The sequence below is a fragment of the Sparus aurata genome, chromosome 6 (genome assembly GCF_900880675.1).
Source record: "Sparus aurata chromosome 6, fSpaAur1.1, whole genome shotgun sequence".
Classification (NCBI taxonomy): Eukaryota; Metazoa; Chordata; class Actinopteri; order Spariformes; family Sparidae; genus Sparus; species Sparus aurata.
Genome location: NC_044192.1, coordinates 29,783,273 through 29,805,044, shown reverse-complemented (window position 1 = coordinate 29,805,044; position 21,772 = coordinate 29,783,273). Strand labels below are relative to the sequence as shown.

The 21,772-nt window shown below is 45.1% G+C and overlaps 2 protein-coding genes across 6 annotated transcripts in view; one reads left to right on the top strand and one right to left on the bottom strand.

Annotated features, from left to right (window-relative positions):
• Positions 1–1,297: 1,297 nt before the first annotated feature.
• id1 (inhibitor of DNA binding 1, HLH protein) lies at positions 1,298–2,549 on the top strand. The gene is made up of 2 exons (XM_030420015.1): positions 1,298–1,782; positions 1,993–2,549. Exons 1-2 carry the CDS (start codon positions 1,420–1,422, stop codon positions 2,026–2,028), a joined length of 399 nt encoding a protein of 132 aa, XP_030275875.1. The 5' UTR covers positions 1,298–1,419; the 3' UTR covers positions 2,029–2,549.
• Positions 2,550–5,810: 3,261 nt separating this feature from the next.
• The window catches only part of LOC115583329 (nuclear receptor coactivator 3-like), a 32,656-nt gene continuing 16,694 nt past the window's right edge, over positions 5,811–21,772 (bottom strand). Inside the window, exons 2-24 of one of the 5 annotated variants that reach the window (XM_030420012.1) lie at positions 20,404–20,471; positions 18,250–18,354; positions 17,818–17,978; positions 16,583–16,683; positions 16,187–16,361; positions 15,851–16,042; positions 15,473–15,559; positions 15,056–15,199; positions 13,973–14,120; positions 13,326–13,876; positions 12,221–13,179; positions 12,009–12,132; positions 11,335–11,571; positions 10,902–11,114; positions 10,598–10,718; positions 10,282–10,456; positions 9,734–10,096; positions 8,920–9,085; positions 8,843–8,880; positions 8,456–8,738; positions 8,172–8,364; positions 7,652–7,910; positions 5,811–7,551 (exon numbers count right to left, since the gene is read on the bottom strand). In XM_030420012.1, coding sequence (XP_030275872.1) covers positions 7,540–7,551; positions 7,652–7,910; positions 8,172–8,364; positions 8,456–8,738; positions 8,843–8,880; positions 8,920–9,085; positions 9,734–10,096; positions 10,282–10,456; positions 10,598–10,718; positions 10,902–11,114; positions 11,335–11,571; positions 12,009–12,132; positions 12,221–13,179; positions 13,326–13,876; positions 13,973–14,120; positions 15,056–15,199; positions 15,473–15,559; positions 15,851–16,042; positions 16,187–16,361; positions 16,583–16,683; positions 17,818–17,978; positions 18,250–18,335 — 4,788 coding nt within the window. In that variant the 5' untranslated portion in view covers positions 18,336–18,354; positions 20,404–20,471 and the 3' untranslated portion in view covers positions 5,811–7,539. Of the gene's footprint in view, positions 7,552–7,651; positions 7,911–8,171; positions 8,365–8,455; positions 8,739–8,842; positions 9,086–9,733; positions 10,097–10,281; positions 10,457–10,597; positions 10,719–10,901; positions 11,115–11,334; positions 11,572–12,008; positions 12,133–12,220; positions 13,180–13,325; positions 13,877–13,972; positions 14,121–15,055; positions 15,200–15,472; positions 15,560–15,850; positions 16,043–16,186; positions 16,362–16,582; positions 16,684–17,817; positions 17,979–18,249; positions 18,355–20,403; positions 20,472–21,772 lie in introns of all 5 variants that reach the window. The other 4 variants (XM_030420013.1, XM_030420014.1, XM_030420010.1 and 1 more) reach the window with 4 other exon arrangements.

The window sequence follows — 21,772 nt, the reverse complement described above, 5'->3', positions numbered from 1 at the left end:
CAGGGACACACAGTAGTCCCAGCGGGCTGTGTGGAGGAATGCGTCAGTTATTTAGTGTTAAACGCGGTAACAACATGATGTCGACCCTCCTTCCTCCCCTTCCTCCCCCTCCTCCTCACCCCCCTCCCCCCTCGTCCTGACAGCAGCCCTGTGCAGGTGCGCCGGGCGGTAATCTCATCCCGCTGCTTTTTAAGGTGATAAATGAACGACAAAGCTCCGGAGCCGGTTTGTTCTCAGGGCTCCGCGCGCCTCGCAGGTGAATGGAGGAGTGCGAGCCCTCTTGTTTGACGTCTCCATGGAGACCGCCCGAGCGGCGCCAGGCTGACAGGCGTCAAGGCTCGGATGAATGGGTGACGTCACCGCGCTGGCGCCTGCCAGTCTGCTCGGGCTTGTTTGGACAATCTGGGGGGAAGATTCAGAACAGAGCGATGCGATCTGAGTGTGCACACAAGGCTGAGCACACACCGCGAAACATGTGAAGGAATCCGTGAAGCTGCTGCTCACACTGGGCGTCCTTCAGCTAAAAGAGGCTGTGTGCTGCGAGGAAAGTGCCGTTAGAGAGCATAAAGAGAGCTTTGAGCGTAAAAAAAAAGAGAGAGAGAGAGAGAGAGGAGAGGAGTGACCGCGCAGCGTGTTTTCCCCAACAACTAACAATCTGTCCCAAAAAGAAAAAAAAAAGTAATTTTATTAAACTAATGATCTGATAAATCGAATAACAGCTAATCTATTTAGTGACTGCATTCCGCACCGCTTACTATAAACTGTAGTCCGAACTAACTCGATCATCCTGAACTAATTAAAGTTAATAAAAAGTGAATCTGTTCCCACGATTGTTTGGACACTCGATTGTCTTACTTTTACTGTACCATTGTCATCCACATCTGCAGTGCCATCAAACAATTGTGAGAGGCAAATCTAGGGCACTGTGGCAGCCTAATTATCATTAGCCATTCATCCCATTCATCCTGTCGCATCCCACACACATTCTCACAGCGCATACCCAGGCATTCAGCACCCCGTGACTGTCCCCAGGCTATCTACACCTGCAGAGTCCCCAAGCCATGGACAGCTGGATTCCCACATATTACCCATAAAAGACACACATTTGTTTCCATTTGTAACGCCATCCCTCAAACAGATTGTAAATCCCGATAACCAGCCGAGCGCGCTCATTGGCTGCGAGCGCTGTTTTGGACCGACCCCTCAATACGAACTCGGCCTCCTCATTGGCTCACCGTCTTCAAACAGGACGACTCCGGCACGCCCCCGGCTCCTGCTCCGCTATAAATCCGAGGAGGTTTGCCCATGTGGATGTTGCGAACTGTCAACATTACATAGCCAACAGCTCTAAGAGGAGGGAAAGCCTCTTTGCTCGACTAATCTTTTTTTTTGGAAACTACACCTCCTACACTAATCAACATGAAGGTTGTCGGATCTACCTGCGCCCTGAAGAGCAAGGTCGGCGGCGAGGACATGGTGCGCTGCCTGTCCGAACAGAGCCTCACCATCTCCAAGTGCAAGATCCCGCTGCTGGACGAGCAGATGAGCGTATTTCTCCAAGACATGAACAACTGCTACAGCAAGCTGAAGGAGCTCGTGCCCACCCTGCCCACCAACAAGAAGGCCAGCAAGGTGGAGATCCTGCAGCACGTCATCGACTACATCTGGGACCTGCAGGTCGAGCTCGACGAGCCGGAGAAGAGTCGCCAGCTGTCCGTCAGCAACGTGCCTCGCACACCGCTCACCACCCTGAACGCAGAGCTCGCCAGCATCGCAGTCGAGGTAAATATCTCTTCACATATACTGCACTACAAATCCGGGATAAATGCACCGCTGTTAGCATGTGTTTTTTGAACGCAAAGACGCGTGCGTAAAGGCGCGCCAGCCCTGTGCGTAAAAGTCAGCTTTGCGCTCCGGTTTCGCTTGTCACCGCCTCGTGTGTAAAAACAGATGTACTAATCAACCCTCTCTTCTTTCTCTCTCCCCCCGCAGAATGGATGCTCAGACGACAGGATTATGTGCCGCTAAGAGCTCGCACCATCCTCACCCCACAGCGAGCACCGCGAAGAACGAACAAGGCTACCTGATGTGACGACCACATCGATTAAAAAAAAACCTTGAACTGTGTAGGGACGTTTCAAACTCCCAATGCTAGAAACCGAAACGACGTTGTGTGGACATCGTCCGCCGGAGAGGATCTCTGTCACTCAGGGCTCTCGATTGATCAGAGGGCCCTGAGAGAAGAAGACCGGCGGTGTCCAGATATAGACTGGGTTAGCCGGGGGACCAAGACGAGTTCAGTGCAACTGGCGTCGCCTGTTGCTTGTAGAGTTTCTAAAGAAAGCTAATGTTTCTGTCACGCTCTTTGTATCTTGTGTAAACCATATAGAGAATTCAACATTTTGTAAAAGAAGAAAAAATAACATTTTCTCAGATTCCTGAGCGACAAACTGTATTGTATATTACAATGCCACATTATGTGAAAGATATTGTTTTCTTACAATGTACCTTATTGGTGTTTTTATTAAAACAAGACAATTATTTTTGAACAAGAACTCTTCTGTGTCATCGTGTGTGTGTGTGTGTGTGTGAGTGAGTGTGTGTGCTGAATCACGAGTTTCAGTCCCGATTCCTTAAAAAGCCCAGAGCCACAGCTGTGAAACATGACACACATGTGGTTATTATGGGCTGTTACAGACTTATTATCATTGTGATTATCAACACATTCATCCGACCAGCTTATCTCGCCTGGCTGACTGGAGTGTTGTGGGAGTGTAACGTGGATGTTACTAAGACAAAAAAGAGAAGAAAAAAGGTGCTACACTGAGGAGAAGCTGTAAAGTCGTTCAGGTAACACAACACCAGAGCTGGTGGTCAACATAATGGCTCGTAGCCAGTTAAATTGGTAATTTGCTTCTCTATGGGTCATTACCGTATCACGTTACAAGAGGAAGTCTCCCTTTAAACCGTCAAAGTCTTAAAAGATTTTGACAAATCGTGGCAAGAGTTTGAAATAAAGTTTTTTTAAAAAAACTGAATGAAATCAACAGATTCCAGATCAATTTGGTTTTTTTTTGTTTTTTTTGTTTTTTTTTTAAAAAAAAGGTGATTTAAGCCTCTATGAATTTGTAATATATGACTGACAAACGTGAGGTGAGGTAATACAAGGCTTAAAGGAGTACGAAAACAAGTTTTTCACTCCATGACGAAATTGCGCTGTTTCAATATGTTATCGTGTAAATCTGCTGTGTTGTTCGTTCTCTCCCCGGCACCGCGGGGGTTAAACCGGCCTTGGCGAGCCGATTCGTTATAAGATTTATTCTGTCTCCCTGGTGCAATGTTTTTCCCATTTCCCTGCGGTGCGATGCGCACAGCTGCAGCCCCGGCGTGGCCAGTGTGTGATTGTGTTTGTGTGATAGCTTTGTGCCAAGGGCAGGGGAGGGCGGCGGGGCCCAGACTGAGCGGCGCCTCGGCACACCTGGGGAAGTTCAGGTTAAATAGCTCCACATTCCTCAACACACAGCTGATTGAAACATTAACAAACAGTAATCCACGGGCCAGGCCGCAGATGGGCCGGGAACCACGCCAACACTCCGAGAGAGAGGGAGGGAGGGAGGGAGGGAGCAGAGATTCCCACAGTACAGGCGTATGTTATACATTTACTATTAATATATACACTTCTTTCTTTCTCTTTTTCTTTTAGGAACCGGCAATGCCCGAGCTGCTACAGAAGTGTCCACAAGCACTTGAGCAGAGTTGTTTAACACATACAACTGCTCAGTGTTTCCCCTTTATCCTGAAAATCATTTGCAGCGTTTCCTCCTTAGATTCCTAATAATTATCTATATGTCAGAGACAAATCCCTCTTACGTAATGCGGCTGAGCTGTGGAGAGAATGAGGACCAGGCTATTGTGGCCTCCGTAATCAGTCTGTACCCGATGTTTTATTACCATTAAATCCAATTAGGCCTGTGTCTCGGATTTGTTCTTTTTTTAATTTGTATTTTTCAATTATTATTTTTTTGATCCCTCAGTCTATAAACAGGAGTCAAACCTGTCCTCCAGCTCTCTGGCGCCCCCAGCCCCTGGAGCATGAAATGAAGTGCAGGGTAGAGAGCTTGTGTTGGCCCCTGGGTGTGGGTCAGAGGAGATGTTATGGGGCAGCAGCGCCCCCTGCTGGCGAGAGAGCCAAGAAAACCTGTTCATCTGTCAATATGAAGCTGCTGCTGCTGCGACGTCAGATATTTGTTGATCATTTCAAACTCAAAAGAAGAAATTCAAGTTCAGAATTTTGATAGTGACGATATTGGTGAGGTAATAATATCATGTTTTGTTTCCATTACTGGATAAACAAGCTGTGCTCACAGGGGAATAAGCTCCCCCAGAACACTGTTTGAAGGTGGAAAGGTGGCAGGGTCCGCCACATATAAACTGAGTAAAAGAGTGTGAAATTGTGTTGTCCTTTAAGGTCAGATTGTTTATTCAGTTTATTCAGACATGAAAACAAAGAGTTTGTTAAGGCATAAACAAAACAAAAAAAAACATAGTGCACCTTTAAATGAGTCCGCCAGCTAAATATGATGGTCAGTAACCGTAAAGTAATAAGTCATCCATGAATCAATAGTAATAATCTGATACTACAGAGGAGAACAGCGCTCTATCCATCCTACTGAATCTGCTTCATCAATGGTGGAAAGTAACATGTAATCAAGTACTGTAGCCTACTAGTACAGTTACAGTACATGTTACTTTAGTACATTTATCTGATAGCTACAATATACTGGTTGCCTGATGATTAGAATTTTACTTAAAGAAAAAAACATTGGTTAAGTTTTTGGGGCAGAACACACTGTTAGAGATAACCTTTGAGAAACCTAACCCTTTTATTGGCGTGCGCCAGGCACCCACACACACACACACACACACACACACACATTTACACTTGTGTCCTTGTCATGTTCCAGACGAGTTGTTCACGGATGGTTCAATTTACATAACAGACAAAAAGTAGTACGCCTTTAAATGTTAGAGAAACGTTACTAAGTACAGTGGCAGAACCTTTTCTTCTTTCCAACTCCATTAAAGGGTAACTCCACCTTTTTTACACATTAAGGTATGTTTACAGGTCTTGGGTAGTACTAATGCATATGTGAAAAAAGTATTATAAAACGTCATGTGGCCCCAGAGGAAGCTGCATGTAATCGTATCTAAATTGCATTGTGAGTAATGTAGGTGGCAGGTTTTCGCAAAGCAGTCCACTCTCATTCACTGTACAATCTAAATATATTTGCAGAATATACTTATGTATTTTTTCCTGTATATCATTTAACTGAACTATTACTTGCACTGGACTTACACTGAAATCTCCTTTTAATCAAGTCTAATAACCAAATACTTCTTTCACAAATTTGCATCTGTTATCACATCTCTTCTGAAGTATTTACATATGTTTTATCACTACTTTCACTCTTTTTTTATTTAAAAAGGAAAGTTCGTACATCTTACTGTATAAGCTTTATGCCAGTTTCTACGTTACAATACCAAGCAGGGTGTTTACTGAAAATCAAAGCAAAGCAGCTTTCCCTCTCACAGAAGAATATTAGATCTCAAGATGGGGATGAACTCTTCCTTCATTAGTTTATTCCAATAACCCAAGAGCAGCAGCTCTCATCATTTCTGTTTGATCAGAGTGATTATGCCGATGCATTTTCATTTTACCAGCCGATATGTACAGGTACTAAAGTCAGACTGATTAAAATACAGCATCGCTGCTTATAAGAGTGAGGAAATAATGAGAACCAGAGTCAAGAGTGTTTAAATAGAAATTTGTATTTACATCAATATCAACATCAACAGAAAAATCTGTAATATACATCCTGTAAAATGACAGCTTATCTGACCTCCAAACAAAGAAAAACAAAAACAAACCAAATGATCTCTTGCCTCTTTTTGCACTTCATTCAGACTCTACAAAGTTCCCTTTTCCTGAAGTAACAAAATCTGGACATAAAATGAAGTTGTTTCCTGAAAAATAGAGGAGATATTGATATGTCTAAAAGTGGATTTCATTCCATTGGTATTTCTCTTTCACAGCAAAAACATGCTTAGTTTTTTTTTCTGGATTTAAAACTTCCTGCTGTGGAGTTTCCAGTCCTCTTTGCACGGCGGAACAACTGAGCCCCATGCCTTTTATGCTTACAGTACATAACCATCATATGCTTTAACAGAATCCATGATATGTACCCATTTACCATCAGACTAATATAACACATATCATAAAAAATGTACACCAGAAACCTCAGAAACTATACAGAGATGTGGAAAAATATCTTTGGATTGCGCATGTTGAAAAAGGTAGATTCAGCAAGTTGAGAATAACAGTCAAAAGAAGATGGTGTGAGGAAAAATACACTTAGAGCTAGTGGGAGGGGAGAACCCTGCAGGGACCAGGCTTGTTGGTAAACTGAGGAGTGTGTGCTCCCATCTTCACCGTACTGCAGGCAGAACCCCATACAGCTCACCTCAAACAAAGCCCAACAAAATCATTGTCTGTAATCGACTATCCTGACAGAGTTCACTTCCACCACCTTCCTATAAAACCTTTAACTATGTGAAAGCTCAAACCTTCAACTCATCAGATACTCATCATAAGTAAAAGTGCCTCGCTAAAACATGAAAAACATGAAGTTTTTGGAAAATTTAAAAAAAATACAGCATTCAGAAAATTACAAACGAGGGAAGGAAAACCCGAACACGCCTGCAATATTTGCAAAGGCATAAAAAAAAGAAAAAGAAAAAGAAAAGCCAAGTCAGTATTGACCTATGGGACACAAAAATACAACCAGGTCTCATACTTTGTGCAATAATGGGCCTTTAAAAAGCATGTTTGATATATTTTGTAGAATATTTACAATTCATATTCACAGAGGACATCTAATACTGCAGTACCATTTGCTTGCTTATAACAGGGGTAATGATGCTCAGTTACAGTCTAAAGCATAGAGGCGAGAGTTATTGCTCCAATCTGCATAACATAGTAAACTGTGTGCTTATAGCTTCCAATGACTTCAAGAATGAGACGCATCCAAAGGATAAGAAACAAAACAGAAACCCATGGTTGTGAAGGCATTGAATCTCTAGTAAGGCTGTAACGATGAAGAAATATTGCATCAATCTTTAATCCACACAGAAGCCTCCAGTAAAGTGCCGCCACAGCCAGTTGTACCGTAGTCCCGTTCTGCAGCCTGGCCGTGACACTGAATACTGCCCGACAGCTCCTGGTCGTTCACGTGAACACACACACACACACACACACACAGATATCTTGTGTTTGTGCATCACCGTAGCAGAATTACAGTATGTGTGTTCGTCCTTGTAGCCCACTTCCTGTAGGATGAGCAGTGTGTTGTGCCGAGTCTCCTGCACCACGTTGTAGGCTGGAGAACTCCAATTGCGTGTGTGTGTTTTTGAGTGTGTAGGTCCAGCTCTTCTCAGGGCTCAGACCACTCTGCCACAGATGTCAGATGCTGTCAGTCATCTTCAGCAGTACTTCTGCAAACACAGTTGAAAGATAACAGACATGTAAAGGAATAATTTTTCAACCTGTGTTTCGAAACAACTGTTGAGCCTCATGCAAGACTACTAAACCTACCTGATCAGGTCCCATTGGCATTCTGCCCAAACCCATGGGGTTCATGCCCATCTGGCCCTGCATCTGGCCCTGCATCTGGCCCTGCATCTGGCCCGGCATCTGGCCCGGCATCTGGCTGTGCCTCTGTCCTGGCATTTGGCCCATTTGTCCCACACCGGCACCACTGACTGGCCCGGGTCCCACCATGGAGTTGTTCATCATCATGGGTCCAAACTGGCCTTGGTTGCCCTGCTGAGGAAATTGTTGCTGGGGGTAGGAGCTGGAAAACCAGAAAAATAAAGTAAGTTTTGACATAAGCTATCTCTGCAAATGGTATGGTGCTAAAATGGGGATTTTTATTTGTAACGTTAATACCGATCCCAGTACTTCAATTCACTGGATTCCTGTCAATTTTCCGTGGAATATCACGTGCAATATATAGATACATACATACATGCGTACATTTTAATTTAGCTTCTTTTTTTCCTATATTTTATTCAATCTCTCTATTGTGTGGCATTTCTATTCTATTGCTACATACTTGCTGCGTGGCATGCCGCCCTGTGGCCAGCCTTTAATGTCTCCAGATTGGTACAGAGGCCCTCCTTGTGGGTTGCCCTGCATCCCTGGCATCATGGTGTTCTGAGGAGGACCTGCCATTCGTCCCTGCATCATGTTTCCTGGTGGGCTGCTACCTGGAGCCATGAAGGATGGGTCCCCCTGCTGGTTAATCCCTGCAAGTACAACAACAAGATAATAATCATGAATGTGAAATTTAAAAGATCTAAGACAAAATGAAGCAGGGCTCCATCTTATTTAACTCACCATAATTACCTCCATAGTTGAAGCCCTGCTGTCCAGCCTGGTTCATAGGGGGACCTCCCATGGGGCTGTCCATACCTGCTGGTGCAGTGACATTAGGAGGAGGACTGAAGCCTCCTGCTGCCCCTTGCTGCTGCTGCTGCTGCTGCTGCTGCTGTTGTTGTTGTTGCTGCTGCTGCTGCTGCTGCTGCTGCATCAGCATCATCATCCGCTGCCTCCTCATCTGAGAGATGGTCATCATCTCTCTGCTGCGCTGAGCCATCATCTGGGCATTCAGGAAGCCAGGCTGCAGACAAACATAAATACTTGACCTCAATCCTACATATGGTGACTTGAAGGTGACAAAAGAATGCACACTTTATTAGATTTGAGGAAGTGGTGACTACATACCTGACCAGCCATGCCTGTAGGCTGCATGCCAGGCTGCATGCCTGTAGGCTGCATGCCAGGTTGCATGCCAGGTTGCATGCCTGTAGGCTGCATGCCAGGCTGCATGCCTGTAGGCTGCATGCCAGGCTGCATGCCTGTAGGCTGCATGCCAGGCTGCATGCCAGGTTGCATGCCTGGGTGCATGGCAGGGTTTCCTGCTGGAGGATGTTCCATCTTCATGCCTTGTCGTGTCTGGTTCAAAAACTGCCAGATCAAACAAGATGAATCCGGTTCAATATGCTAGTTTTTATGTTCCCTTTTACCATAGCATCACAAGACACAAGTTGCTTTGCTGTATTCCTATATCTCATATTACACTACCTGGCCAAAAAAAGTCCCTATCTTGATTTAACTAGGCAAATAGGTAAGAGACTCCCTTTGGATAATTACTGCAGTAATTAAAGTTATTTAACCCTAACTGATGCAGTGAATAGTTTGTAATTTCTTTAATAACCTGATGATACTGTTTTTCAGAAGGGTCAAATTATGGTCTGCGTCAAGCAAAGAAACGACTAAGGAACTTGCAAAAACTACTAAAATTGTGTTAAGAACTAGACAACGCATCATTAAAACCTGGAAGGATAGAGGTGAACCATCAACTTCGAGGAAGAAATGTGGTCACTGGGTTGCTTCAGTTGGTCAGGTTTAGGTTCAGCAAAGTTCAGTTCGGCTGACTACCTGATACACTGATCAAGTTTTTCCATCAATGGAGTTTTCTTCCCTGACGGCAGGGGAATATTCCCCAAAGCGGTCCAATGAAATATGAGTGCGTTACTTTTTTTTTTTTGGCCAGGCAGTGTATAACAATACTAAAAGTCACTTTTAGGGTGGATATCATGTCTGTGTGGTTACCTGCTGTCCTTGCAGTCTCTGCTGCAGCTGCAGTCGGAGAGGCTTGGTGGCAGTCATCATGCGAGGCCGCATCATGTTTGCACGGGGGTTGCCCATGCCCGCCATGCCAGGGAAGCCTCCTGTCTGGCCCATTTGATTCATCACGGGGTTGAAGCCTCCAGGAGACTGGCCTTGCATCATGTTGCCACTATAACCGGGCTGCATGCCCAGAGAGGGGGGACCTGGAGGCCCAGGGTAGCCTTGGTTATACATGGGTTTTTGGTCCATGCCCAATGAGGAGTCCGGCCCTGGGAAAGGCTCTGATGGCCGACATGGTCCCTGGCCTTGCTCTGGGCCCTGCTGGCGGCCTTCAGGTCCCTGTTTCTGATGTACAAAAAGGTTGCATGTCATGTTTGTCTCGACAAAGTAAAATTTACTGCAATATCAACACAACATTGGTTATGGATTTTTATATAATTATACCGTTAATAAATCACAGACACTAGGGGTTTCACAATTTCACGTCAAATATCGGTACACAATAAAGCATAGTGTAGGATTTTATGTACCTGGCCTACTATTTCAGGGATGCCTAGAGCTCGGTCTATCTCCTGCAGAGCGATGACATCAGCGGTATTGAGCAGGGAGTCCAGCTGGTCTAGAAGTGCCCGTTCATCACTTGGGCCCTCACTGTTGGCCAGAGGCCCCAGCAGCTCTTCCAGGGGGTTTCCAAACTGGTCCCTACTACACATGGACACAGGAGATGTTTAGTCACTTCAAGAAAAGCAGACTACTATCATGAGCTTAGTTTCTGAATTCAGCTATAGATTTACTAATTTGGAAAAATTCAGAGGGATAGAGTTGGGAACAGCGTGGAGGGTTCACCTGTTTGGATTCCTTCCTTGCGGTCTATCCATTCCCATAGCAGAGTCTGGCCATGAGGGGGACTGAGGTGGGGGCCCAGGTCCATTAAACCGGCTCATACCCATATTGGCTTCATTTGTACCTGCAGAGGTGATAATAGTGTATAACCAATATAGAGTGGAAACAATTAGTGAAAATATCCACCAGCCAATTAGTAGAAAATTATTCTTGTTTGGTGCTTGAACTTAATTGGTGCATAATATGATAAAGTATCCAAACATTCACTAGTTAGAGTTTCACACACTACATCAGAGACATGACATACCCATATCCATGAGTTGCTGCTGCAGCATAGACCTTGTGTTTGCCGGTACGCTGTTGGAGCGGTTGATCATGGGTCCTGCCATTGGACCGGAGCGACCCATGCCAGGATGTCCTGGTCCGGCCACAGGGCTGCCGCTTGCCCTTGGCATCCCCCAGTCCCCTGGCCCTGACATGGGAGGCCGCTGGGGCATTCCCATTCCTCTGCCCATAGCTCCTGAACAACACAAAGACCACAATAATCACTGTTTCATCAGTATACTTAGCAACACAGTAAATACTGAAACCTAAGCTTCTGTTCTTTCATAGATTGTAGGGTTTAACTTAAATTTAAAATTACTTAGTGTTGATAAAACAAATATCTCCAATGTCTGTTTTACACAGACCTTTATAGAAAGGTTTCTTGGGAATTGCAAAGAAAAGAGAGTTCAAGTTACTTGTTAGGTTGCCTCGTGGTGGACACACACCCATGCCTCCGGAAAAGCCATTAGGAATGGCCCCTCGGATCGGAGTGTCCATGTTTTCCTGTTTGACCAACGTTGGACAGGGGACATTCCTTCTCCCAGCCAGCCCGCCTCCTACTGCTCCCTCTCCACCTATGGGCTTGGCATCCATGGACAAGGCTCTTTGATAGGCAGCGCGCTGAGCAGGAGGCATAGGGCCTCTCTCCCCCTCTGAAAGACACACAATGCCAAAGTGAAATTACAGCCCTCGACACATTTAGGTTCAAATATTAAGACACAATAGCATATACATCCATCCATTGTCTGTAAACGCTTTATCCCTTTTATGGGGTTGCAGGGTTTTTTGCTGGAGCCACTCCCAGCTGTCTCTGGGCGAGGGCAGGTAACACCTTGGATAAGTTGCTGGCTCATCGCAGGGCCCTCACTGATGGTAGAGGCCGCAATGCAAGGTGCCAACCGCACATTGGGAGCAATTTGGGGTTCAGTATCTTGATTTGAACCAGTGACCTTCCAATCACTAGCCGACCTGCTCTCCCCGCTGAGCTACAGCTGCCCCCCCCCCCCCCAGAGCGTATACAGTGTATATTCTATGTTTCGAACCCTTCTGCTGTCAAGTGTTACATTTAGTTTCATTTCCACTTGCTTACCATGTAAACTGTCAGGCATATTTCCTGGTTTGTTTCCCACTTCCTTCCCTGCTCTGGAGTCAGGTTCAGGGTAGAAGCTAGAATTGTTCCTTGGGACACCAAGAATGGTCTCCAGGGTCTCCGTCTGAACCATCGAGACAAAAGAATAATTTGAGACAATTTTCTACTTGGCATTTTAAACTACATTGAACAAATCGTTATTCTGGCTTTACCTCATCTGATGGCTCCAACTTGACCTTCCCATCCATGCAGTGGGGGTCAGAGCTGGTGACCCCTGCACCCTGAGCTCCTCTCCCCTCCAGCTCCTCCAGCTTAGGTTTGATATCACCACTTTCTTTAGAGTCATCCTTATTAAGGAGGTAGTGTAGGAGGGCGTGAGGCTTCTCCTTCTTAGGGCTGTGCTGCTCCTGCTTTGATTCTGATCCTTGAGCCCCTCCAGTGGCTGTAGGCCCCGGCTCTGGTGCCCCTGAATCAAGGCTGCTCTTCCCAGTGGCTTCGGCTGTAATGCGAGCCACCTCATCCGGTGTGTTTCCATTCTGCAGGAGCTTGTGGAGGATCTTGTGCTTCTCCTGCAGTGACTGACTTGTTAAATGTCCTGTGCCACCAGAAGAAGACACGGCACCATGATTCCCACCTGTAGAGGAGGACACACCTGTCGAGGAGGAGGGGCTTGTGACTCCCACTGTTCCGTCTTTAGCATCAGCCGTGGAGCCTGGTGTGTGATTAGATGGCACCAGCTCATCTGTAGGGGATGTGAGGAGCTGCAGCAGCTTCTTGTGGCACTTGTTGTCAGGGACCCTTCGGTTGGATTCTCCCCCAGTCGGACCCACCTCTCTGCTGGCCTGGCTGTCTGGCTTGTCAGGAGGGCCCTCGCTGGTGGGGGTGTGTGGATTCTGCTGCTCTCCTCCAGCCCCCAGTAAACTGCCTGGGCTCTTTGAGTCAGAGTAGGCTGGAAGTTTACAGGGTCCCCCTGCTGCCTGGTTGGTGGAGTTGATGCTTGGGGAACTGTCAGGCTTGTGGGGAGGTGGAGAGGTGAGTGGGGACGGCATTGGATTGCCCACTCCCTCACTAATGGCTTGAAGGGCATTCAAGGAGCTGCTGGAGAAGGTGGTGCCTCCTCCGCCACCTCCAGAATTACCAGGATGACTGGAGCTCATAGGTGAGTTCATACCTGTAATGGAATAACAAAAGTCATGTTATAGAGCCATGTATTTTATCAACACAAATGCCAGTAGATTTAAGAACTAGTCATTCTAAATCCTGCATTCTAAAAGTTGCCAATTCTTTTCAAGAATTATAGATAAGTTTGATTCATACCTCCAGGTGAAAAGGGACTGGCACCCATCTTGGGGCTTCCTCGGACTCTTGGTGAACCCATGACGTTGTGTGGGGGGGCATTAATACCTGGACTAGCCTGGGGGGGACTGGTCATTCCCATTCCGTATCCTCCACTTCCAGGTCCACCTCCACCTCCATGGAACTGACCCATCTGCTGATGTTGGTGCGGCTGCTGATGCATGCCGTGGTGGCTCATTTGATTCATGGGCCCCATTTGGTTCATCGAGTTCATAGGGGAATTCATTGGATGCATGGAATTCATCTGATTCATCTGACCCATGTTGTTCATCTGATGCATGGAATTCATTTGATTCATCTGATGCATCTGGTTCATAGGATTCATGCGGTTGCCCCCAGTGTATGGAGGCACTCCTCTTTGTGGCATGTTGCCCTGTTCAGCCATGCTGTAGCCCCTGTTCATACCCATGCCCCCTCCTGGACCCATGTTCATCTGTTGGTTGGGATTGTTCACACCCATATTTTGGGGCCTCATGCCTCCACCCTGGTTTCCACGATAACTGTTCTGCTCCCTACAAGAAAATACAAAAAATAGCAAATATTCAAAACAGAGCAGATTTAAAGCACATACAACACGGTTCTTGTAGTAAGTGTTACAGCATCTGCACCTTTGTAGCAAGTGTGTGGAGAGGAAAGAGTGCGGCTCATTGGTGTTGGGATTCCTGCAGAGGTCACTTCTGGTCTGGGCTGTCACTGGGGTGCCATCAGAGAGCGAGAAGCGGTAAAGAGGGGTCTCCGCATGGCCGTTATGGAAAGCTGGAGCATGAAAAGGATGAATGAAAGCCCACACTAACACAAGAACACAAACGCTTGTACAACAGCTGGTTCTGGCAGCAACTTATCTATATGGCCTGTGATGAGGTGACAGATCTTTTTCCCCACACAACAAAAGGGCATGGTAAAATGTTTGCCTCAGCTTAATAATATGTTGGAAGTTATAACTGCAATGAGTCTCGTCTCACACATCTTCGGTTAATATGACAGGTAACCAATCAAACTTCCATGTAGCTGCTACAGAATTAAAAAGCCTTGGAGTGTTACATTTTCTAAAAGATTTTATTGTGAAGCTGACTGGATTAACACAGCAATTAAAGCTTTAATATTTTGACAAAGAAGGCCAGATGGGCAACAACAAGACAAAACAAAACTCTAAATCACAGAGTCTTACAACAGTACTGAAAATTAAATGGGGATATTTTAAACGGTCTTCATCATCACCTACATGACGAGAGATATTGCGATGACAAAGCTGAGTTTAGGGGAGAAACAGTAATATCATTGGTCAGTGCAGTTCACTATTTAATGTGGAAGTGACAGGTACCCTGTATGTTTATCCTCTGTCACACCCCATAAAGTCAAGATTGTTATTCAATGAGTCTTACAAATCCGGTTTCCTGTTATACTGGAAATTTTTCATTAATGGTTTGAGCCTTATTCATTTCGAGGAGCCGTGTCTCACATACCAAACGTTATTCTGAGGTGACTTGAGTTCTGGAACATTCCCTGTATGCTTTTATGATTGTAGCTTCCTTGACAATGCGTAAACTTGCCCCACACCCATCATAATAGATCATACCTTTCTGTTACCATGCTCTAACTCTAGGTAATACATTCACGTGCAAAACAGGGTGTGTAAAGTTGACAAGGAAAGTTTAATGGTAGTGGGGCGGGGTGGGGTCAGGACTACATACCATCTTGATAGTGGCGTTTGTAGGACCAGGGTTGTCCCTCACTTCGATGGAGGAACATCTGCATGCAGCGCCTGACTAGGTCCTCCCAGCCTGGACGCATAGTGGTGTGAAGAGTGCTTTGCTGTTCAATTTCGATCAGTTTACCTGCAAGAGAAGACGTATCATTCGGATTACACAGTAATGTCTAGTGGTGGTAAAAAAAGGAAATAACTTTAGATCTAGTGTATATTCCTAATACAGCGCATTGAGACTCCATGGTGTACAGCTTCAAATATCTAGAACGACATGGCTTGAAAAGTCACACTGTCATATCAGTACTAATAATAATGGCGTATTTTAATGTGTGCCTAAGCAATACATTTACCACAGTCTGGGAAAGTACCTTCATCTATTAGTTTTAACACAGTGACAACTTACCAGACAGTTCATGGCGAGTGCTAAACCTCTCCGTCCTCTCTACCGCAATGATGCGTCGTGCCACACATATCATACATGACTGCAAATCTGATAAGAAAAGACAACATAATGTTAAGTCCTCATTTGACTGTACCAGAGGAGAAGAAAGGCATCCAAAAGCTTACTTGCATTTATTTGCAAGTTTTGAGTACAAATTGACCAATAAATACAGCACAGCCCATAGCAACACATGTGTAAGCCTACCGCTACTTCAAATCAAATCCTCTGCATCAACAAATGTACATGTTAAACATTGTGCCATCTTTAAGTATTGTAACAAAAAAAACAAACATAAACAAAAAAGAAAAACAAATTTGAGGCCGTTAACAATAATTTTACCTTCTCCCTCCTCCATCATGGCCCGTGGCTGAGTGAGTGCAAAACACTGCATTGTCTCATAGCGTTGGCCTACAGGCCTCTCTTCTGTCATCCCATGACTTTGACCATGAACAAAGTTCACCAGCATACGACAGTTAAAGGTATGGCTCTTCTGCCGGGGTGCCTCTCCACCCCACGATGCCCCATTTGGTGCTGTGGAGATAAACAGGCAACAGATATTCATGTGTTAAATCGTTTATGTGCATGTGTGAGAGAGGGCCCACACTCAAGCGTACATTATGGTACATCTGATCTTGAATCTGTTTACACCCAGTCATGTATAAACCCATGTCTCACCATTGGACTTGGGTAGATTCTTGTGGAACTCCTCTCTGTCTTCATCATGGATGATGTTGTACACACTGGTGTTGATAAGCTCCTCCTGCTTGTACTGTAGGTACTGCGTCACGTTGTCTGACACAAATACAATGCTGCCCTCTCGGTTAACCACAAACAGAAAGCCATCCAATGCCTAAAAAACAGCAAGGCCACAAAAATGAGAGATGAATGGAGGAAGACTTATCAAAGCAAATAACAACATAAAGAACACCTTATTTGATTATGGTTGTAGGTGTTTTACAACCCAGCTGGGACTTTTGAATCAACTAAAAGTGAGCAATGATAGTCAAGCATATAGAACAGCAGCGAATTGAAGTTGAACTTTTGCCCCCTGTTGATTTTCCGTAAGCTGACCTGTAGGAGCAGCGGTCCCAGATGGTCCTTGTCAATGACCCCTTGACCTGTGGAGGACACATCAGCCTTCTGGACATCGTCATCACTGCACGAGCTCTTTCCTGAGGACAGAAGAAGCACATCACACTACTGATAAAGAGACATTTACAACAGCTATCTATTCTCCTTTGACCTTTTATCAATTTTGTACATTGCAGCTTTGTTTTCAGCCACACTATAAAATATGTTGCTTGATAATATTTTCCCATACTGTACATCATACTTTCATGGCAACCTTTCTACGATTTCCAGTTGGCTGTTTCCCTAGACATTAAGACATAAAGTACTTTTGTTTGTTACTGACCAGCAGGTGGCAGCATGAGCCATGGATGCATGTTTAGCATGCCTTTCTATTTTTAAAATCAGCATGTGTCTGAGGCTTTGTTAGATACCACTCTATATAGGGGTCATCTGTGGCGTTGAGCAAGTTGGCAAATGATTTGACACTGGATTTAAATCCATTTCTACCCTAAACTAGGCTGCACAAGAAAAACAGAACTGAGAAAGAAGTGACTGACATAGAAAAAGGAGACACCTGGGAATATGATGCAAAGATGTGTTAACAAGAGGAGGGAAACAGTGTGTTAAATTAACAAGAGAAAGAAAAGAGAAGGAAAAAAAAACAAAAACACAGGCCGTCCATCATTCCCGTCCTGTAACTATAGCAACCTGGCTGCATAACACCCGGGCCAGCAGTAGCCAGCTGTGACCCTCTGGGTAGATTCTAGTGTGATTGCTCGCTCTTTCTCATCCCTACCCACTTAACCTCACATATCTAAATCTCAAACGAGCTATAACTGGTGGAAGAAAATATCCTCTTTTGTGTCAAATCTGCCAAACGACTGGAGAAAGACTTAGGCACAGAGCGATTCTCTTTAAGGTCTGATATCTGAATCACCAGTGTCTCCCAACAGCCTCCCAGAGAGAGGCAGCATTTGGCACTAACAGATACACACTGTCACTGGCAGCCTTGAGCCATGACTACCAAGGATCGGTTTCAATTACTGGTGTTCGTTTACCCCAAGCAATACAAACAGCCAGAGTGGCTGTCACTCTGAAGCAGCCTGGCCATGAACCAAACACACCACTTCATCAGTAGCATCATCTGTCCTGCAGCAGGGTACAAATTATATGTTTTGTATGTGGCTTTGTTTATGACCTGGAGTGTATGGGTGCAATTTGCACACTGCTGGTACCTTGCTCTTTGATTTGTCTGATCTGTCTCACGGTCTCCTTGAGGATGGCACATTTGTCAGGCTTGACATTGAAGCTGTCGATGTTGGAGAGGTTGGCAGAGATGAGCTCAGCCAGCTCTTCAATGTATTTGCTCTCCTGTTCTCTCCGACGCTTGTCACACCTGCCGGGGCGCAAAAGGGATTAGACATGTTACCATGACAACCTCACCTCCCCATGCCCCCAAACGGATGTATGCAGGCCATACGGCAGGGGCTCAGATACTTTAGATATTTTCGCGAGCAGTAGACACACATTTGGACCAGGAGGGTAGGAATCTTTATGTGAAGCCAGCAGGAAGGAAGTGACCCAGTGCACTTGCTGACATTGACACCAGCAGCAGACAAAGTGGACTGGTATGTGATTGACACTTCGCAGAAATTTACAGCACTCACCCTAAGCCTGGCGTGTCACAGGTCGACAGTTTACGTTTGCGGTCGGAGCACAGTGGCTCCAACGAGTTGTCTCCTATGCCACTCATCTTCAGCGCATATCAGCACCTGAAAGCACACACATCATATGTACATGTAAACACACACGCAAACAGATTGTGCAGCATGATCAAGAAGACTGAACTGGGAGTGGTTTTATACATTCTACACATATGTGTGTTGTACAATCTAAACAAAGGTTGAGTGTGGATTGGAAAGTTCCCTCAAAAGTCCACTCAGGGATACTGCCAAATTCAGTCAAATCTTGAAAAATCCCAGAGCTACTGATGACGGATATAAATGAAGTGACTTCTGAGGGAAGAGCAGATTGTAGATTCCTACAGATTTATGAGAATACACTATCCAGTTAGTAAAGCAGCCTTGGTTCCTGCTTAGTGCTTGATGGGAGTGAAATCTCATCTGTTCCACTGCAAAGAGCGACTGATGATGATGTAGTGATTTGGAGCCTCAGGGGAGATGGGTCATCCTGCGTTCAGCCAGCCTGCCCGCTAGAATGAAACCACTCTGCTAGCAGCGACAACACACGTACACACTGCATATACAAACCTTTTTCCAGTATGCTTACATGCTCAGGCATGTCGCAGCGCAGTCTGGAAGGAAGATCAGTGCTAGGAGCTACTGTCCCAGCAAGGCACATATTCACCAGCAGCTTGTCTCTTTGTCTAAATGCCTGGGTCTGCACAGGGAAAAACTGAACACTGCTGAAGCTTGTGCAGCCTAGTTACAATCCAGGCGAGGCTCCACAGCGCATTTCAGGGACTAGTGAGAATTATCCCTCTTCCGCATTCTCTTTACTCTCCATACTAGGCTACATCCGTTCTTTCTTCCAATAGGTTTTTACTGCCATTTCCCCCCATACCATCCCGAAGACAGCCCCTCCCGTCTCTCCCTCCCTCCCTGGGTGTAGCGGTACTGGGCTGAGGACCCTGCCCTTGTTTTCTTGCTCTGGCATTGCCCTGTGTCTGACCCCCTCAGAGTTCATGTTAGAGGAAACCTCTGTACCCAGCCTTTAAGGTCACTGCTCTTTCCTATTCCCACCCAGAGACACACACAAAGCTCTCGCGTGTGGCTGTGCAACCAGATTGTTCAACTACAAGCCTATCCTGGACTTTGTGTCCACACACAGACACACACACACACACACTTGAACACAGAGTGAGCTTATTCCAGAGTGGAAAAGAACGGATGGGAGCCATTATGCAACCCCTGCTCTGCAACAGCAGGCTAGGACATGCAGCCCAGTCACCCACCACCACTACTACTACTTCTACAAGAAGAGCACCAAGTCTCAGACACGCACTCTGCGCCATAAATCTGCACCGCATGCTTCTTGTCTGTCTACCTTTCACCACCCCTCTCTAAATCTGCCCATCCTGCTCCGACTGTGACCCTCACTGCCCTCCCTTCTCTCGTTCTTCCTTCCCTCCTGGTTTCTGTCCTAAGGCTCACCTCTGCAGCAATGGAGAGAGATGACATCAGCCCTCAGTCAGCCTCACATCCTGAAACGGACAAACAGCAGAGCTGGGGGCTGCTGGGGGTCTTAATGAAAAGAGGGACTGCATAGTGGTCAAGCGCAGTTTCTACTGTGGTCATGGGGAAGCCCTACAGAAAACTTGAATAAATGCAATGTCTTTATAAAAAGTATTTTTGTTACCTGAAACTTTACCAGAACAACAAATTGGATTCACAACTTACTGTTCTGTTCATTTACAATAGCATATTTTATTAGTTCACTCACACTGACATTTTGGAATTTCTAAAAGTTTGACGTGACTGAAATCTAAAAACTGACAATCCAAGTAGACAACACCTCTCTAGCAGAGCAACAGACTGAGCAGCAGCAGCCCACCACAACCAGAGATCGGTCTCAACAGGCCTGGCAGTATGCCACCAAACTGAATCAGCTTCATTTGACAACATGACACTTGCTCAGGGACAATGTGAGATGTGTTGTACAACCCATCAGGTACGCAGACTGCAGCTGCCAATGTGAGAAATACTACATCTCATAGTTAAAACTGGTCTGAATTTTTAATGGATCGTCCACCTGGGGTGTGTGTATACGTGTGTGTTTCTCTACATATAACACATGCTCACCTTGACCAGTACAAGCCCCAGTCAAGCTCCATCCAGGGTCTAGTGGCGTTTCAGTGTCTCAACATCTCCTGAAAAGAGAAAAAGATTTTTTAAAAAAAGGTCATGAACTGTGGATGTCTCAACATGACTTGATATTAACAACCCTGATCTGCTTCCTAAGAAAATAGCACGAGCTGTTTATATGTTTGCTTTCACAGAAATTCATGGGAAAATCTGATTTCTAAAATTGCACAGGAAGCCACAGCAGATAGCATCCTGTTTGCGTCCTCCCCTCAGCCCGTTCCACTGCGTCATCACTTCCCTTTCCTGGAAATGTGGCCACTCATCCACCCCATTTACATATTCTGTTTATCAGGCTGGTTCCCTCTCCCCTGGTTGCTAGTCACACCTTGTACAATGGCTGCTGGCCATCGAAGCTTAGCTAACTCAGCATTTAGACAACAAGACAATGTGTCAATGACCACAATCAGACACAGGTCAGACAATTCAAGCAAGAAATAAAACATTTTCTAACACTTAATTCTGACCTTCGTTACTGTGTTCATAACTAAGCAAGTATTTTAAAAAGTAGGCCATGCCACCTACCTCTTCCTTTATAAAAAATCAGTGCTATACTATTTAACATTTGTCAGACACTATGTTACATGTGCTCCTAACCTTTCTGTCAAAGCTCTTATAACCTTCAGTCCTTTGCAATGCTATATATAATCACAGTGAAGAAGGCCCTCTGGGGTTTAATGCTTTCTCATCAGAGCAATTGGATAAGCTTTCAGCAAAGCAACACAAATTAGTCTCTCTTTAGCTGGTCTCCCACATCTGTGTACAGTTTTTCATTTCAAAACCTTTGCAATGTCACACTCGGATGCAATCACTTTCTAGTTTTGTTTCTAGTCACATTTTCATGTCAGTGGGACCTGTCATTGGCTCTTGACAAAAAAACAAAAAAAGCTAAGGGCCTGATCTTCAGTGTATGGGTACAAACTGTTCCTAAAACTTCCCACCTTGCCCACCATCATCATGTCATTGATAATTATGTTGTTATATGTTCTATGTTATTGCCTGGAATCTATTAATAATCACACTGCAATAATCATACTGCTCTAAACACACATTTCTTATGAATATACAATAATATGTGACTTTAACATTAATTGAAAAATGTACATTGTAATCCAAGGACATGCATGCTAGAATGACAGGCAGTAGAGCGCATACCTCCACCAAGGCTATTTCAATCAAGGTTTATCCAACAGAAAACTAAGTAATCCAGATGTTTTTTATCAAGATCCATGCATTATTTCCAGATAAGTTACTGAAAATATTGAAGAATGCCTTATCACACAATGTGAAAATGTGAGAAAAAATTCTG